The following is a 19,902-nucleotide window of genomic DNA, read 5'->3' as shown; positions in this document are numbered from 1 at the left end:
CTAAAAAAGTAAATAATAAAAATGACATGTGGTCCCTCCAAAATCCACACTAGACTCTCATCTGAGATGCGGGTCTGGTACGGATTTTAAGGGGGGACCCCTTTCAAAAACATGGGATTTTTACATCAGAAGCACCCCATCACATTAGGAGCCCCCTTCACATCAGACCTCCCCTTTTCACATCAGATTTCATCCATACATCAGGAATCCCTATTCACATCAGAAGCACCCCTTTACATCATGGAAAGCCATGACGCTATGTGAAAATTTTGAGGCACCCCTGAGGAAGCCAGAAGGCATCCTGCTTGAGAAAGTCTGGTCTAATGTCACTCACTGCCTTGCAATGCCCATTTCACCAAACTTCCATTCAGTTAGCGAGCATGGTTGACATCACTGAAAGGTCACATGAGCAGTCATATGGCACTTGAAAAACTCTTGTGGTCTCTCCAAAAGCTGAACCCGACACTTATCTGAGATAGGCATCTGGTATGGGTTTTAAGGTGGGGGGGCCATTGCAATAATAAAAAAAGTGGGGTTCTGCTGTTTACATGAAGAGCCTCTTTGTTACATCAGAACACACTCTTTCACATCAGAGACCCCCCCCCCTTCACATTAGGTGCCCCTCCTTACACATTAGAGTCCCTCCTCTCATACTAAGAGCCCCCCTTCACATCAGAAGCCCTCTTCATTTACATCCGTGGCCTCCCTTCACATCAAGAGCCCCTCTTCACATCAGGAACCCTCTTCCCATCAGATGGTCCTCTTTTACATCAGACACCCCCTTTACATCAGAGCTTCCCTTTCATAACAACATCCCGCCTTTCACATCAGAAACCCTCTTCACATCAGAAGCCCCCTTTCACATTTGGAGCCCTCCTTACATTAGAAGCCCTCCTATCACTTTAGGAGCCCTCCTTAGATCAAGGAGCCCCCCTTTACATCAGAGACTCCTTTTTATAACGGTGTTCCCTTTTTCACATCAGAGTCTCCCCTTTCACATCAGAACTTGCCTTCACATCAGAAGCTCCTTCATATCAGGAGCTCCCTCAAATCAGGAGCTCCTTCACATCAGAAGGTCAGCAGAGTCACGAAAAATAGTGTTCCCATTGGAATTTCCCACCTGTTCTGGTTCTGGGGAAAACCCAAAATGTAAGATTTTAGACAATAAAAACCTGACCTGTTGTAATCCCTCTACACTCTATCTAAAACTGAAAAGGGTTTTGGCTTCAGTTGCACCTTAAAGGGCATGAAGCCCTTCTGAGACCATTCAGAATTAATAAAGAATGCTTTAAGTGGGTTTTGCATTCCCGTAGACCTGGGCAGGAATGCACAGTCCATCTGACATGAATGAGAGGCACAGGCCATAACAGTTCTTGGTATTATAAACTATCAGGTACCTGGCAGGAGACTGGTTGGATGAGGAGGCTCCCCTTGCACCTTGTGTCCCCCAAACTCTAAGGATGGGAACAGAGCCTGAGAAACAGCAAGTAGCACGGGTGCCAGTGGATGGGGCAACACCCTGCCAGACAGAAGTCCAGAATCAGGATCGGGTAGAGCAGAGCCGAGGTAACACAAGGCGAACAGCAGGGTACCAGAGCAGTAGGAAGAATCGAGGTCAGACAAGCCAGGGGTAACACCAGTCGGGCAGCAAAGTACAAGGGATGAGGCAAGGTCAAGTAACAATTCCAAGGTCAGAAGGCAGGCAGCAACCAGGAGCAGTGAGGATCAATCCGGGTCAAGATACAGGCTCAGTAAACAGGCAGATCAAACAGGATCACAGGGACAAGCTGAAAGACCATCCAGCAACTAAGCCCAGGCTGTGCTTGCTTTAAATAGGGTGAAATAGTTACTGCATTTCTTTCTGTGCGCCAGATTAGCGCGCCTGTGCGCGTATGTCCCGATGCGCACGAATGTGCGCAAGTGCCCGTTTTCCTATGGTACAAAAAATGGGACCACGCACATGCGCAGTAGACCTGGTTACTTTACAGTTGGTTACCATAAGAAACTACACTTTGTTGTGAATTAGTAAATAAGCCTGTTTCTGTATGTATAGAGAATAATATGTGTACCTTTTCCTTTACTTCTACAGCATCTTGTACAGCCCTGCTGTTAATGGTGATGGAAAGGATGGAGAGATTCTTCCTCCAACAATTCAGAAACTAATGAAAGGATACAACAAATACCTGCGCCCTTTTTTTGACAGTGAGTATTGAATGTTATCCAGAGTACAGTGTTCAGAAGTGTGTTCATGGAATGCAGTGGGGCTCCAAAAGCAGAGGTGATGACCAGGTGTCAAATCAACCTTTAGGTGTCCTAAATGACATCACACATTGCCGTGCATTCACCTATTCATTAATTTGGAATAAATTAAAGGGTTTCTAAACCCTCCATTTTTTGCATATATCTACTGCTAGCAAGCTAGCTGCAATGTATCTGTGGCAGTGGCGGAACTACCACCATAGCGACCGTTACGGCCCACGGCACTGGGCCGAAAAAAAATTGGATGACGGAGGATCGAGCGGCAGGCGGGGAGGAGAGCGGAGCCGCTGTCCTCCTGTCAGTTTCAGGATGACAGTGGCTGTGTACGTGGCCCAGCGAGGATTGCTAAGTATCATTGATATTTACCGATCCTCCGTGTGCAGCACAAACACTGGAGTGATCGTCTGATCACTCCAGTGTTTGTAAATAACTGGGGACACATAGTACTATGTGTCCCCAGTTATGAATGAACAGGAGGTGATTTACATCACCTCCTGTTCATTCATGAATTTCTCAATGGGGAGAAGCACTCAGTACAGAGTAAATATCTTACTATCAGCAGTTTGTGAATGAATGGGAAGCCTCTGTACTGAGTTCTCCCCATTCACTGAGTGCAGAGGCTGCAGAAAACACATTGAGGACTTTGTGTCCTCTATGGCTTTTTCTATTTCAAAAGGGAAATGTCAGGGGTCGGTTTAGACCCCTAATATTTCCCTGAAGCCCCCCAACAGTAAAATAATAATAAATAATAATTAAAAAATAAATTAAAAATATGTAAAAAAAAAAAAAGCACAAACACCCCCCCCCCTTCCCCACACACACACATAACATACACGTGCATCATACTGTGGTGTACACCAGGCTGCAGTGCATTGCCAGAACGCATCGCAGTGCATGATTTTTACATATCAAGTAAAGCAAAATGATCTTTGAAATATATTAAAAATATAGACTTCTTTGTGTTTGTTACAGATCACTGAAAATGTCTGTAAAAATGAAACATGCTTTGGTAGGTTGCATTAGTATTTTATTGGACAGAAAAATATTTATGGGACTCTTAATGTTGCCGTAATTCTACATCACTGCGGTGCACAGTGTGACTTATTGGTTGGCTGGATTTATGCAATTGGATATAATGCACCTAGATACCTTTTTGTTGCAGGGTCTAATTGTTCCAACAAGCATAAAAGTGGAGAGCTCTCATTTCCTCGCAAAACCTCTTAACTGTAGAATTGTCAAGTGACATGTGAGTTAAAAGAGAACTAAGGGGTAAGTGTTTTTCCCCAGAGTTCTCTTTCGGGTCACAGGAGGACTTATACTAACCTCCTCCCATGAACCAAAGCTCAGTATGCCCGCGATATACTGGGAGAGCCACAGCCAGGACGGATCCTGACAATACTGTTGAGATCCACCCAGCTGCGTAAGTGACAGCTGGCTCTGCATATCTAGAAGTAGCCACCCTCCAGAAGGAAGGGCAGTGTCAGCATCAATTCAGAGATGATTTGAGGATCTACAGCTGAGTGATACACAAAGATACATTTTTGGTAATAGTTAAGGTACTTGAATGCATTTTTAAGATTTAACTGCTGAGTTTAGTGTCACTTTAAAAACGGAATATGGCATATGACTATTTTATATCTACATATTCAACCAACAGGTTGAGTTCTAGGCTCCCTTTTTCATGTTTTCTAGGCTATTCTTAACTCCTGTGCTGAAAATAAATCTGTCTTTACACAGCTAAATAACAAAAATTTACATTTAAGCACATAAATAAATAAATTAGAGAAGCAACCTCTAACCTTCTACTGTTCTGTTCGAGTCTATATGACGTTTCAATTAGAGACAGAGAGTTTCCGTGACACCAGAGGCATGAATGCACCCAGTTATACATGTTTATTTGTCAACTAAATATTTCATATAACTATATATATTTTATATAAACGAAAAGGGTACAAAACATCGGTTTAAAATACAATAATAAAAAGGATTTAGTAAGAGAAAGAATAAAATAAACTGACCCCTAACCATTATTGTGCTAGTACTTAGTGGCTGATTCATACACATTTCACACAGCTCCTCGTTGTGCTAATGAGTTTCAAAGTGCTGCATGGCCACGCAGCATAGGAATTTTTGAACCTATCCCCAAACTAAATCTTAACACAAAACTAGCCCTTAGTTCTCTGCCCTCACCTTGACTGAACTGTGAGCAGTTATGCTGAATCCTCGCAGTTATGCTGAATCCTCGCAGTTATGCTGAATCCTCGCAGCTCTGAACTTTACTGGAGCCAAGCTGACAACTCCGGTAACTACTCATCCAGATATCTCAGGTGGTGTACTGATGATGAAGGGAATGTAATATAAAGGAGTCTAAGACTGAGCTTGTGCGTGCCTGGTAAATTGGTTTTAGAGACTGAATATCTCCCTCAACTCATAAAACAGCAACTGTAATACATTGCTCCCGTTAGTGAGAATGGACTGTGTTTATAATTTAGACAAGGAGGTCACATCTTTTATTCTAAGTGGGTAGCACTTCTTCAATCTTTCCTTACTGATGTGTGTTATAATATCTTCTGTGAGGTATTAGAGAGATGTTAGAGCATATGTAAACCCAATCTTTAAAAAAATTGAATTTCAAGTAACCTTTTCAGGTTTCTCAAGTGAAATTTCAAGTTTGTGCACCTAACAAAAAGCAAAACTTAATCTAGACACCCCCTACTTTGCAGTAAATGTCTTGCCCTTTAAAAAAAATTAAGTTTCTAGCACAAAATAAGCAGCGCTGAGATGCACCAAAGGATGAAAAAAGGTGAAAACAAAATGGAAATTGATACAATGTGCTTTAGCAAACTAGTTGTCATTCACTTAGGATTTACATCTCATTCAAAGTAGATATACAGCATATAGCCAAACATTGGATAGAGTAGGGAAAAGTTAAAACTCACGGCAATTTATTTTTAGTTATCTTTGTGCCATTGGAAAAATTTCCCTTAATTTACTGTTAGATGGACACTATGGGAATTAAGAGGAAATCTCGCACATTGAGGAGGCGTCACCTCCTAGACAGTTGTCCTAAGAACAGGTGTCCCCATTGGAAGATTTCCTCTTGTTCTGGGAACAACCCTATCATTTTGAATTTTCCAGTTGACAGTGATCACCAGTAGTTAAAGTACTTGAATGCATTTTTGAGATTTAATTTCTGTGAGTTTAGTGTCACTTTAACCACTTGCCGTCCGCCCGTAGTAAAAAAACGGACGGACGGCACTGCAGCATTTGCGGGTTGCCGTCTCCAGACGGCAATTTTTTTCTGCTCACGCGCGCCCTAGCGGGTTAAATTAGAGGAAGTAATTTTTTTTACTGTTTACATTTTAATATATGTATAAAATTAGACTTATTACTTTACTTTTTTCCCCATATATACTTCAAATTCAATATGTGCAAAAATGTTTCTTATAAATATTTTAGTTTTGTGAGTCTTATTTAGCAGATGTGGATACGTATTTCTTCTTGCCATAAAGAGGGGTTATTAATACTTGTCAAGTATTATTGTATTTCATGTGATGTTCTTTTCTTTACGATTACTTTTTTGTATTTTTGTTTCTTAATTTTTTTCCCCAGTGTTGAAAATTCAGTAAAATATCACTAATGCAGTCTTATCTGTAATTGTATACTTTAAGGCATGTAATTAAAAAAAAAAAACTAAAGTCAGACATTATGTTGGAATTTGAAAAATAACTCCAGTATGAGCTGAGGTATCTTTAGCAGCAACAGAAAAATAGGTTTAGTTCATTATAGCTGATCAGCTTTGTTCTTAGCTGTCAGCTGGAGCTCATAAAGCATGAATGGTTTTGTAATGCGTTAATGCTTAGCAGTAGATTATGAAATAATTGCAACAGAGGTTTAAAAGTAAATTTAGAATTGTTTATATATGTACAGTATGTGGACTTTTCAATGTTTTTCCAGATAATTATGTACAGTAAATAATATACATTGCCTTGACAAAAAAAAAAGTCACCACCTGGATTTAGCTAAGCAAATAGGTCAGAACCTTCAATTGGATAATAGGTCTAGGTTCAGCAACATTATGTGCCTAAAAAATGAGGTCTGTTGCTTACCTGAATATAACAAATGACAAGGTTTTTACATCAATAGATTGTTTTTTTTCACTGATGCCACGGGCATATTCCAAGATGACAATGACAGGCTTCATCAAGCTCAAATTGTGAAAGAGTGGTTCAGGGAGCACGAGAAATCATTTTCATACATGGATTGGCCACCTCAGAGTCCAGACCTTAAGCTCATTGAGAATCCTTGGGATGTGCTGGAGAAGACACGAAGTGGTCCGACTCTCCAATCATCACTACAAGGTGTTGGTGAAGAAAGGATGCCACAGTGAATACATGCTGTAATCAAAGCTGATTACAGCATGTATTTTGGACAGGCAGTGTAATATAATATAAACACACTGTATTTGTTATAAAAAATCCTGGTTCCTGTGTATAAAATGTATTTATATATGTACATAAACACAGACATATTTGTTGATCACATGTTCAGACTCTTCTTCCTACTTTGAAGTGCTCTGTTTTACCACTCTATTAGTAAAAGCAAGTGCATGAGTCTGCCGATGCATTGACAACAAGTTGTTACCCTATATGGCTGATATGCTTTCTCAATGGCTGTTTGTCAGTTAGTCCCAATTCACACTGGAGAAATTTGAAGTATGTTTCCAGAAACACTTGACACACAGGTTTCCATGTTATCCTATTGTGCCCATTCACATCTAAGCAATGTGTTGTGGCTCAATGTTTAGCTGGAGCTTCTTTGGGGCATGATTGTGCATCTTTGGCCCCAATAGATTTCAATTGGAGCATCTGAAAAATGCCTGAAAAACTTTGGCACCTAACAGCTGTCTCCTTCTAGTAACTATCTTTACATTGGCTTAAACAAAATGCTCAAACCTTAAAGGAGAACTATGGGGTCAGTGTTTTTCCCCATAGTTCTCCTTAGGGTAACGGGAGGACACAAACTAGCGTCCTCCCGTTACCCTAAGCTCAGTATACCGCGAGCTGTATACTGAGACGCCGCAGCCGGAGCGGATCCCGACGTAGATGACGGGATCCGCCCAGCTGCGTGAGTGACAGCTGGCTCTGCCTATCTAGAGGCAGAGCCAGCTGTACCCGCCCCCTCCCCCGTCCGTTCCGCCAGTCAGCGCTGGCAGATCGGAGCGGGGAGAGTGTAATCCAGCCCCTCCCCCTGTCACGGCAGAGAGCCGTGACAGGATCGAGAGGCGAGCGAACCCGGTATGTGTTCGCTCACCTCCCGATCTACTGAGCCGACCTGTGACAGTCTCATTGTCACAGGTCGGCTAGAACTATGAGGTGAGTGAAAAGCACTCACCTCATAGTTCTCCTTTAAAGTGTGCAATAAAGGCATGAATAACATATGTACAAAGCGCAAAACATATTTTGCAAAATACAAGCAAATACATTGATACGATAGTAGGCTGACGCAGCCAGTGGACTATACTCTGCTCTCTTAGCTTATCTTCAAACTACTCCATTTTGTTACATAAGCAAAAATATGGAAGGGCAGGCGTACAAAATGTGAAAGTCACATTCAGGACAAAGTGACAGGGTCCATTTAAAGCCCTGACCCAGTTTTACTCACCCACACAGCTCACTAAAAATAGCTATTCTCTCCAATTCAATGGAGTCAATATTTGTATGGAATACTTTTACTTTATCACTCTGAGATTAAAAATGATGTGAACAACGCACAGGATTTTTGTTTTAAACAGTAAGGAGTCAATTTAATCAAGTATTGCTATCTGCTCTTCGCTATACTTGCACAGTTTTACTCCACACCGTGGCCTCTATTTTACTGCCCATTCATAAAACGCAGGCTGCGGTGTGAACCCTGCAGTGTCCTATGGAGTTCTGTCTGCTTAACGCAGCAGAGACAACTGTTTCATTGGAGGAGAGCTAGGTCACATGACTTTGAGAGGGCACATGACTAAGCTATCTTTCCTATCTTTCCATCTTTTTATTTTCTTCTGCCACTCCATTCAGAAGAATTGCACTCCACTGGCTTCAGGACTTCAAAGCCAGTGGAGAGTCAATAATCTGAAGCAAAGTCCATATACCTTGTTGCACTCCTTACCGGTCTGTCCCAATAATAATGGGTTCTTGCAATGACGCAGCTCACAATGCAACAGTAGATAGAAAGATGTCATCAGCACTCTAATCCAGAGATTCACATTAGTGTAAATCCAATGTATTGACAAAAGTCATAAAGACCAGTCTTTATGATTTTTTGTCAATAAATTGGATTTACACTAATGTGAAAAAGTGTGACTTATTTTAAAACAGTGAGGTAGAGCGACCGTAAGGCCATACTGCTGCTTTATAAATGGATCCTTTACAGTTTATCATTTCCTTTAGATGTGAGCAGTACCTTATTCTTTTCCATGTTACTATGACATGCACAGTTCAATGATTTAAAGTCCTGCCTTCTTAATGCAGGAAGTGTTTACATGTCATCACTCTATGTCATCCTGCCTTGCACACTACAGAGTCACGCCTGAGCACACAAGATAATACAAATATAACCTCGGACAAATGTGATGATTCAGAATAATCAGATGGAGCTACACCGCAGCATTCCAAGATAATGTCCCCTGTAGAGGTTTTCTGAGATTGTGCTAAACCACATCAGACAGTTTGGTATTTTATATATTTGTGTATTTATATTTCCCTCTGGTTATTTGTTCAGACCTCATCTGTCAAATCCATATGTATAATCTTATGCCTTATTAAGGAATCTTTATATAAAAATGCAGCCACGGAAATGTTTATGTTGTAGGTTTTATTAGTATAAATTGTAGGTGTCCCAGTGGGTTTAATGTCCAACTCCAGGCACCTTGATTTTTTTCACTTTCTTACCCATTTGAGATTGTGTGCATCTGCCATATAATCAGTAAATGGTCTATTCACTAAGCTGCCGTAGGCAGCCGAGTGAATGACTGACCTGAAGTGAAGTGAGCCGAACACTGTTCGGCTATTCACTTTAGGCTGGTACGGCTGATTTCACATCGGCATGCTTCACCTGGCTTTGGGTCGGCCGAACATGCTCAGCATGTTCGGTTGACCCGAAGTGCAGGAGGAGTTCGACTCAGCCGATCCAACATCTGGATCGGCTGAGCTGAACCTCCGGCAGGCTACTCACTGTTGTTCGGCCTATGCTTATAGATGCCGAACAGCAGTGAGTGAATAGCCGAATGCCTCTCAGAGGGACCGAGCAAAACAGAAAAATAGTTAAAAACGTAAATAAAAGTAAATGACAGCTAGCTCCGCCCAACAGTTTTCTATTGTCCGGCGGTTCTGCTGCCGTCAAAAAAAAAAGAAAAGAAAAAAAACTCTCCTGGGCGCTCTGGGAGCCTCCCGCTCCCGGCCGCCCAGGAGAGAAACACTGATTTGTCTTCTTTTTCTTTTTTCTGACACGGAGCCGTATCAGAATAGAAAAAAATATATATATTTTTTGCCCATTGGAATGCATTGCTAGATTCCTATTGGCAATTTCAATAGTAAACAATAGTTTCAATAGTAAACTAGCATTGTACCCGCCCTCTGCTGATGGACCTGAGAACTGCAGCAGAGGGTACAATGCTTAAAAAAAAGCAACAGCAGTGTTTCTCTCCTTGGCGGCCGGGAGCGGGAGACTCCCGGAGCGCCAGGGAGAGTTTGCTGTTTGGAGATCAGTGTCCCTGGTTAGCAGGTAACCAGGGACGCTGATCTCTCTGAAAGTGGCTGGAGCCAGCCGTAAGATTTGGCTTTCAGCTCGGCCAGCTTCGGCTTTCAGCGAGCCGAGGCATATGCGTTCGGCTCGACTGAGCCGCTCGGCCACAATCGGGAGCTGTACGGGCTATAGTGAATAGCCCGTACAGCACCCCTTCGGTTCTACTGAACCGAAGGGGTCATGGGACCGAAGCTAGCCGAAGGATCGGCCGAAGCTACGGCTAGATCCTTCGGCAGCTTCGTGAATAGACCCCTAAGTGTTTCCTTTCTAGAAAAGTTTTTCCTAAGCCACAATGAGCTGCTGTCAAATGGTACAGCAGGAGCCATGCTATGACAGACACCAGGTCCATTGCTGTGCCTCCACTTCCTCTCCAATGCTTTGCTATTCACAAAGCACAGTCTGTAAGGACAATACACATTAACTATTGATTAACATCATGTTCTTACTTGACCTAGTGATCATGACTGGATCTTGATAAACAAAAACAATTGGTAATCACCATCAATGGCTTACGTTTAAAAAGTGTTTATAGCAAATAACTCAATTGCCCCTCCAAAAAAAGAAATTGCCACAAATATTAAAAAGTAAAAAATGCAATTACATTTACCTTTTGTTTATTGTGTATTAGACAATAGTAAACATTCTTAACATTGGGGAACATGCTTGTATGAATGCCCCAGTGTTGTGCACAAGTGAAAAAGCTGAAAGCGAGGAGCTAGAAAAGTATGAGTAGTGGATTATATAGTTGCTATGTCATAGTAAGACAAGTTTTATTGTGTTGCTATGTTAGTGATATTCCGTAATTATTCAAATGAATGCACTTGCAACAGGCCAAAAGTGAAACCGTTCTGGGGAAGTAGGGAAGCTGCCATTGATAACCTCTCCTTCTAAAAATACTGGTTCCCTGGCTGCCATGCTGATCCAGTGGCTTTCTCTAAGCTAAAATTGTATATTTTGCAGCATTCCAGGTATTTGCATTGGATCTCTTCTCCAGACTTCTCCATATTTTCAATTGATATCTCTTCAAATACCACACTTTCTGTCTCTGGGTGACTATGTTCACTTCTCCACTGTTTGAAAGAAGCCATGGTTGACACACAGGCTGGACTTTAAACATATCTGCCTTTATTCATCTTCATTACATGGGAGTTTATAGGATTAGCAGTTCACTGTGGTATGAAGTTGTTGCTGTCTGTTCAGCTGACAGGAAGTGAAAAAAACACTGCATTTCAGGAAAGATAAAAACGCAATTTCTCTGTACTTGCTAAAAAAGGTTCCTAGTCAGAAAATGCTAACCTAATGCAGCCACCACATCTAAGGATTGGTAAGCTGCAATATATTATTATTTTTCTTGGGTTTAGGTATCCTTTAAAGCTCTGACTTCATTCCGATTTAGTAATCCTTGTTCCATGTCAGTGTGTCAGAGTAATGAAACCAGAAATGACCGGGCAACTAACATTTTCAGAAGCAGGAAGGCAACAGATGCCTCCATATTTTTCTCAGTAGAGATTTCCTTAAATTACATTTACAGTCTGCTCTGTGAGTGCAATTTAGTAGAGCAGAATGTATGTGTTTCTGCCTTGCTGTAAACCAGAATTCTAATCAAGGCTTTTTTTATTTTTGGATATAATTGGCAAGGATTTTTTTATTTATAGTATTTTTTTAATTAGTACTATTTTCAAATACAAATGTATTGCAGGAAGGTAGTATACAAAATGTTTGTCCCCTTGGTGGAATTTCCCTTCACTTCCTGTCCCATTGGCATCCCGGGCATTGCTGTTGCGTGATGATCTTGATTCCCCTCATCTGGAGTTCCTTCTACATATATTGCTTTTTACAAGTTAGTAGTGGATTCCCAGAAGGAATATATGAAGTATGCCTTCCAAAAAGGGGAAACTAAGCTTTGCTCACAGTAATGACTCAGGCTGCAATATACAGTATGTCTTCAGTCTGGAGTTGTCCCCTGAAGTATTTCTTTTTCATCACAAGATGTCCTCAGTGTTCTGTGTTTAATGGCGCCCAGTGTCACTCAACTCTGAAGACTGAGCACATACTATGAATACAGGGCTTTGCGGCTCTGTGACCTGTGGAACATCACCAAAGTACTCCTCATTCATAGTGTATTGATGCATTGAGCCTAGCCCCAAAATGTAAACCAGAACCTAAATTCCCCTAATTCCATTAACTCTATCAGTTACATTTTCCAGTGCAATGCATAGAAAGGCAGTGTCATTTATCATACTTTATTATAGTGCATTATTCTAAAGCAACAAGTCAATGGTAATATGCAATAAATTGTGATCGGTTGCTATAGGTCACTGCATAATCCGAATGAATTGTGTGCTGTTTTATCAAATACACCCAATAATATCTTGCAGCTTTGGAAGATGATTAAAGGAGAACTATGAGGTGAGTGCTTTTCACTCACTTTTTTTTAGCAAATCCGTTTATTGAAAAGATATGCATAAATAGACATAAGTAATGCAGTGACAGTAATGACAAGAATTACGACACTAGTTACAAGATGTATGTCATACGAGAGAAAAACAAAGTAATTGGTTAATTAAATAGAACTTATATGTACAAGTCATATTATTATATCTCAAGTAGGGATCAGACCCAGAGATGAGTCTCAAAGTTATGATAGAAACGGATGAAATAAAACAATTCTATAACCAGAATAATGAAATATTAAAATAGCATTAAAACAGTTCTCATATTTGAGAGAGGACAATGCTTCAGAGGTATTTGGGTGTAATAGGTCTAAGTCGCTTAGGTTGGTTACGGGGGAGAGGTCCCCCGGTGTGTCAGTGGTCGGCCTGTGGTGGTCAAAATAAATGAGTTCAGGTCAGATTTGTGGTTAACAGACAAGTCTTTGTGAATGAAGTCATCCCAGTCCGATATGTCACGTTTGTGTTCAGTATTCTGGGAAGAAATATCTAGCAAATCCATGGAAAAGAGTTTGAAAAGGACAGGTTTTAGGTCAGATCAATAAGGCGGGTTTTTTTTAATCCAGTTCTGGAGGATGCATTTTTTTGCTCCTAGTATACAAAGGTGTTCCCAGCGGAGCAAGGTGGAGTGGGCTGGGCAGTTGTCTTTAGCAGTGTCATGGAATAAGCATAACAGTGGGAGGAGGTTGCGGGTAATGGCAGTGATAGAGAGCATATATAACAGCGTATAGTTCCAAAAGGACATAATTTTTTGGCATTCCCAGAAAAGGTGATTTAGGTCAGATCTTGGTGCATCACATTTGGGGCATGCAGTTATTGTGGTGGAGTTTGCGGGGTTAGGAAGGAAATTAAAGGCACAGTAGGCTCTGTTCATCAATTTAAATTGCATTTCTCTCCATAGTTCGCTGGGGGTGACTTTACGGATTTGATGCCAGCTTTTAAGAAGCATTGCGTGGATTTCGTTCAGAGGTAGATTCAGGAAAAGAGCCCATTGCAAAATGTGGCTGGGGTGGGGGGCATTGTCCCTAGTGGTCAGATCCCTAAGTATATTGTATAGGTGGGATAGAGTTAATTTTGAAGGGGAGGATTGGGTAAGACGAGTGAAGGGGATAGGTGGGGCGCGGACGAAAGAGGGGGGGAGATTGTGTTCAATAAAGTGGCTGATTTGATAGTATTGCAAGAGCTGGGATGAGGGTATAGAATAGTCTCGCTGCAGGATATGAAACGGGGTGCTAGTGCCCCGTAGTGTTAGGAAGTGGTGTAGAAGGGATAGCCCTCTCTCCTCCCATAGTTTAAATGGTTGAGATGATGCCCCTTGTGGGAAACCTAGGGAAGACGTCACCAGCTTGAGGGGGGACATGTCCCGGAATCCACAGGAGTTTACGTGTTTCTCTCCATGTGGTAATTGTGTCCCTGAAGAGGATGTTGTGTTTAATGATCGCAGGGAGTAATGGGAGTGGCGTGTGTAAAGCCCCTGACAAGGACCAAGGGGAGATAGCTGCCTGTTCTAGTGTGTGGTTTGAGTATATGGAGGAGCTGTGTAGCCAGTCCCACACATGCCTGAAGAGACATGACAAGTTGTACATCCTCATGTTGGGTACATTTATCCCCAACTGTGAAGTGTGTTTATAGAGTTTATGGGTGGTCATGCGGTGTTTTTTACCCTTCCAAATGAAGTTAAGGAAGGCACTTGTTAGAGATTTGATGTCTTTGTGTTGAAAAAGGATTGGCAGTATTTGCATGGGATATAGGAGACAAGGGAAGCTTATCATTCTGATGAGGTGACCCCTTCCTAGAAGGGATAATGGTAGATCTTTCCACTTCTGCAGGTCTTGTGTTATCGATTTTATAAGGGGAGAGATGTTTAAGGGATATAGATTAGTGGCCGAGGTCGGGATATGGATACCCATGTATTTGTGATGTGGTGGGTCTGTAAATGTAGTCCGAACTTCTTAATCCAATGAGAGTCAGTGCTAGGGCAGGGTCTATCATCAGCAAACATCGCAATTTTGAACTCCTCAGTGCCTATTTGAATACCGGAAAATGTGTCGGAGGATGCAAGGAAAGATCTTTGAGATCGAGTCCGCATCCTGTCGGACAATGCCCCCGAATCTAATAATCGGGTAATGTCTGGGGAGGGTCGCTGTCCTTTAACCAGATTGGCTAGTAGCCTACCTGATTTGTTGCCGTATTTAAAGAAAGTCAAATCGGTGGCTGATCTAATTTGTCTATGGAGAAGTTGCAACCAGTGGTCACACTGTTGCTTCGCTAATAACCATTGGGAACGGTTTGTATCTGAGTGGTTATTTTTAAAGAGGAAATATGATTTTCTAACCGCAAGGCAAGCCACCTTGTACTCATGTTTTGCCAATTTCTTTTTTACAGCCGCATAGGCCAAGATCCTGCTTCGTAACACAGTGTAACGCCCCTAACTGCTCTGTCAGGATCTCAACGGCAGAGGCTTGTAACATCAACTGTGGGGCTAGTATGGGAGTAGGTTAATCCTGTTAATGGTCACATCAGACTGAACTCCAGGCGTCGCTCTCAATCTTAAACGGAGAGTTTGGAGTTGCTAGCATCATCCACCATTATTTTAGAACAAGAAATTAACTAATTAGTTCACTAAGATTATGGGGCAGAGAACATTAAGTAATGGCCAGGATTAAGTTGTATGTATGTTCAGTAACAATGATATGGCAATGTGTCCAGGGCAATGATGATAAATCATGCAGTAATCAGCAGTATTTAAGAGCAGAGCAAAATTTTTCATCCAAACATAGGTATGTGGGAAATCTCCACACCACAGGAGGAGTAGAGCAGATCAGGATACCACAATCGGTGCATGGTCTGAGATGATCATATCCTCAATACTAACTGACTCTATTTTGTGGCTGGTGGAGGTTGCTGCAAGGAAAAGGTCAATTCTAGAAAGACTATGGTGGACGTGGGAATAATGAGTGAAGTCTCTTCCCAGGGGATGGTACTAGTGCCACGTATCCGCCAAAACAGAGGCACAGTTTTTGTCCTGTTGGGACCCATCAGATCGAGACCCATCGGCTCGGCGTTGGTCCTCGGGAGGAGAGGGGATCGCATTGAAGTCCCCTCCAACCAGAAACACGGCATCTGGGTGTTGAGCATTGGCTTTGCTGAGGAGGAGCTCGCAGAAGGATTTATTGTCCGAATTAGGTCCATAAACATTGAGAAGATCTAGTTGTCGGGAGCCTATACGTAGAGAAAGAAGAGACCACCTCCCCTCTTTGGTGTCATGTTGATGTTGAAGGACATCGTGTGGGAGATGTTTGCCAATAAGCGTGAGTACCCCTGTTTTTCTTCCAGCTGCAGATGCTCCATAGATAGATACAACCCAAGAGTTCTTAAGGCAGTGAAAGTCTTTGTTAGAAAGGTGAGTTTCTTGCAGAAGGGCGATGTCGGCCTGCAGTTTTTTAAGGTGGCGTAAGATTTTAGACCTTTTGTGGGGTGACCTTAGACCTTTTACATTCCAAGAGATTATCTTCAGGGGGGGGGGGGCCCCATTGGATGGGGGTAATGGTAGGAAACCACGAAGATTGTAATGTGTATCGTGTAGAGATGTGAGTGCTAGGTGTCCCAGTGCCCCTAGTCTCACCGTCAGAAGCAAGTCCCGCAGTAACAGAAATGGTAAATACAGTGTCAGCGAGAGATCTGAGAACAATATTGGCAGGGGCACCCCGTGCTGAATCCCCTTTAGCCATAAGTAGTAGGTATTCTGGTCTAGTAAATAAAAAACAGGACGTAGTGAGAAACAGTAACCTGCAAGTAGCAGTAACATGCCGAAGCTCAGAGTGACTTTTTCCTGAAGGATTGCATTCGGCTCGTAGGAGGTCCGACGCTCCCCCAGCAAGTAGGGGGCATCATGGGCATCTGACATTTGAAAATCTGCAAACCGTGAGGTAAACAGACACCATAAAATGTGATCTTCCCGTCCCGCCAGATGAATGCTGGATGTAGTGGTTCACCAAATTATCTCTTCTTCCGAGGGGGGCTCTTGATAGGCGAGGAAGAACAGGCGTCCACCATGTTCTGGACGAATATCCGTGCTTTTTCTGGAGAAGAGAAGGATACGTTGCCGTCCGGGCCTGTGACGCGTAATACAGCAGGATATGTCAGTGCAAAACTTGATTCTTTGGCTTACCAAGGACTGACAAACTTCTTGGAAAGCCCTCCTGCGTTTGGGGAGGTCAGCAGAATAGTCCGCAAATAGAAGGAGTTTGTGTGCCCCCTAGCTACCAGATTCCTCTGTGACCGATAAGCCTGGAATATCTGGTGCATGTCAGCAAAATTTAAATAGCGCACTATGACCGGTCTCAGTCTGTTGTCATGTCTCGGCGCACCCAGCCTGTGACCTCGTTCTACTGCGCAAGGGTGGGAGAATCCCAGCGCTCTGGGAATGGCTTCTGTGCAGAATGGGAGAAGGTCACCCGGTTTCACCGATTCAGATAGGCCGATAACTCACAGGTTATTTTCGGCGAGACCTGTTCCCTAGATCATCTAACTTCTCTGAAACCATTAGCAGCTTGTGAGAGGCAGCTTTTATGAATGTATCTTTATCAGCCATGTCACATTCTAAGCCACCTATACGTTGTTCAGCAGAGGACAGCCTTTTGCCTCGAGAATCCAGGGCAGAGGAGATGGTGCCCAGATGCAGATTTATGGCTTCAGGCACAATGTTTGATATGTCTGTTTTTAAATGTGAGGCTACTTCAGAGGCTAGTTTGGTGTAATCAATAGTGCAGAGGGGTTGTGAGGTTTGCATCTCACCTTCAGAATCCTCGTCGGCACTGTGAGCCGTTGCAGCCATCGGCGCCATCTTGGATTGATTTTGGACTCCCTCCAAGTTTTCGGTCAGCGATCGTCTGGCGTTCTGTGGGCGAGAGACAAATTTGTCCATGTCGGGCAGCGGGGGTGAGCGGACCGAGCAGCAGTAGTGGGACATAGAGCGGTGAGGTGGTGAGGCAGAAACTGTTAGTCAGCAGGACGGAGCGATCGAGGCAGCCGCGATCACATCAGGCGCCAGAACCTGAAGTCTTTTTTTTTTTTAAATATAATTTGGTGCTCTTCTAGTTTACATCTATGTATGATTCAGAGCCATGCTTGGTATTTGATAGACTATCCATGGTGCTGAAAATGCCACTAGTTCCAGCCAAATATTTTAGTTTTAGTTTTTAGTGAAATCCACAGTATTGTGCTGCAATGCACAGCCTCCAGGAGGTGTGTTGGGTACCATTAAAATGAATGGCAACAAAGGGCACCTAGCGCATGGTAATGAATGCAAGATACGCTGTGTGCTAGCGTGCATTAAATTCATGGTATTGTTTTATTAACACACCGCTATGGTGTGAATTCACCCTTAGTGAAGTTAGCCCCTTTACAACAGGGTAATGCACATACAGAATGCAGCAGCATGATGGGTGAGCTGCAACATATGCATTGTTGCTCTACCGCATCCGCAATCAGCAGCCCCAGAAATGTGACCACGCTGTCACCGACAGCTCATGGTCAACTACTGATGTTTGGAAGCCAGGAACACAGGCACCTGATTACTTCATCACTGTGTACCCACCAGTCACAATGAATGAATGAACAGGATCCCCTTCCTGGTGGGCTCCGACGCCACGGACCATTTCAAGGGCTGAGCCTCAATGGCAGCTAGAGGTTAAGGGTGATTGTGCAGCAATTGTGCAATGAGATTGTAACATGCATAATTAGCTAAATGGTCAACATACACTGCAATTTTGTAGGTAATTTTAACCACTTTCAATTAGCTTCTACTTGCAAAAAACAACCAAACTGCTCATTAGATTTGAGATTATTTTACAGTTTCAATACAAACGATTGATAGTAGGTTGTGTTAATCCATTTGGCTGTTAATACAATAAAAATCTGATTTAAATTTCCTATAAATGATTATGTGTGTCTGTAGGAAGCATTAATACCTTTAAGGCTCTGACATACTTCATTATAACCAGATCAAAAAGAAGACCTTCATTCAAAAAAATACTCCTTTTAGCAAAGAAATCCTAATGATCATCTATCCCCCTACATAAGCAGTGCACACTGTGAAAACCTGTACAGAGCTGTGGTTTGATTGCTTGTTATAGGCAGGTATTAGTTTAATATTCTGGAACGTTCATCATGGCATGTTCTGAGCCTCATCATTACAATACTCTTCAATGATAATGGACACGCTATGACAGTTTGAACTGCAGTGGACTTACCAGAGAACACTAGACAGAAAAGCATTAGACTGTATGGACTGACCCTGTTTTGTATCAGATATTAAAGCCCAATGACATTAGGCATTCAAGGGAATAATACATCGACATCAGCAAATTGAACATTTAACAACTCCTGATTACAACACATTAGTTCTGGTACAGTAAGCTGCGGGCCCACTTAAGGCATGCTCAGTAGTGCTGATAACATTCTAAAATGACACACAATAATATTGGTTGAAGACCACTTAAGCATGCCTTAAAGAGGAAGGAGGGGGAGTGGAATCTACTGCAGGTATGAAGTGCAGGCACCTATAACTACCTGCATATTTCTAGAGCAGCCTCCTAAACTTTCCTGCCATTCCAGAATTTCAGGCAACGCTGTGGCACTTCCTGAATTTTTGCTCTCAGTCTCAGGCATTTTCAGAAGGAGGTCAGGAAGAGCATTTATGTGTCAATAAATTTCCTTTTACAAAATGGACAACCAAGAATACGTACTGTAGGGGAAAAAAGCATCCAAATCAGCAGTTATTAACATTTTGTGAGCCTGTGGAAGATTCTGTTATTTGACTGAATTGGAACATTGTGAAATGGTCAGCTGCTTGCAGTCTTGTCACTTGCAGCCAATGTAGGTGGATAGCTGGAGCCTAGTCTGCACATGTGGATAGCTGCTAACTTGCAAAAAACATATTTCATTGTTTTGACCAATCATTGGTATATGAACTCATGGAGGCAAGTAATTAATCAATGGGGGTGTAGCTTTATCGCTTTAGAACATGCAATGGAAAGGAAATGTTGTGTAATAAGTCTGGAAGTAACAGATTGGGACCGTGCCAAGGCTGCAGATAATAATAAATGAATCACCTGCCATATTTTGCACTTTATTATAGCTTATAGTTAACAATAATTAGTACAATAGCATTAGCTCTGAAAATGTTTGAGGGCTCTGAAAATGTTTTATATGACTTCTTTCTTTGGATATGTGGTTACTTTCTTTGGATATGTGGAGAGGTGGAAGGGAGTTAGGATAATCAGTAGATTACAGCCCCACAAGCTTTTCTCAAAGAGCACATTATCTCCTTATTTCATTGTGACCAGTTACCTCTATCTGTATCACTGTAAGTTCAGCCCTCTCCTTTCACCTCTATGTC

At 42.3% G+C, this 19,902-nt stretch overlaps 1 protein-coding gene across 1 annotated transcript in view; it reads left to right on the top strand.

Moving 5' to 3' along the window:
* Positions 1–250: 250 nt before the first annotated feature.
* Positions 251–19,902, top strand: part of GABRP (gamma-aminobutyric acid type A receptor pi subunit) — a 46,822-nt gene continuing 27,170 nt past the window's right edge. The window contains exons 1-2 of the mRNA XM_018569247.1: positions 251–318; positions 2,090–2,202. Coding sequence (XP_018424749.1) covers positions 251–318; positions 2,090–2,202 — 181 coding nt within the window. The remainder of the gene's footprint in view (positions 319–2,089; positions 2,203–19,902) is intronic.

This window comes from Nanorana parkeri, unplaced genomic scaffold (genome assembly GCF_000935625.1).
Source record: "Nanorana parkeri isolate BGI_ZX_2015 unplaced genomic scaffold, ASM93562v1 scaffold1312, whole genome shotgun sequence".
In the NCBI taxonomy this organism is placed as follows: Eukaryota; Metazoa; Chordata; class Amphibia; order Anura; family Dicroglossidae; genus Nanorana; species Nanorana parkeri.
The sequence above is the reverse complement of the archived record's forward strand: the minus strand, read 5'-3'. Positions and strand labels throughout refer to the sequence as shown.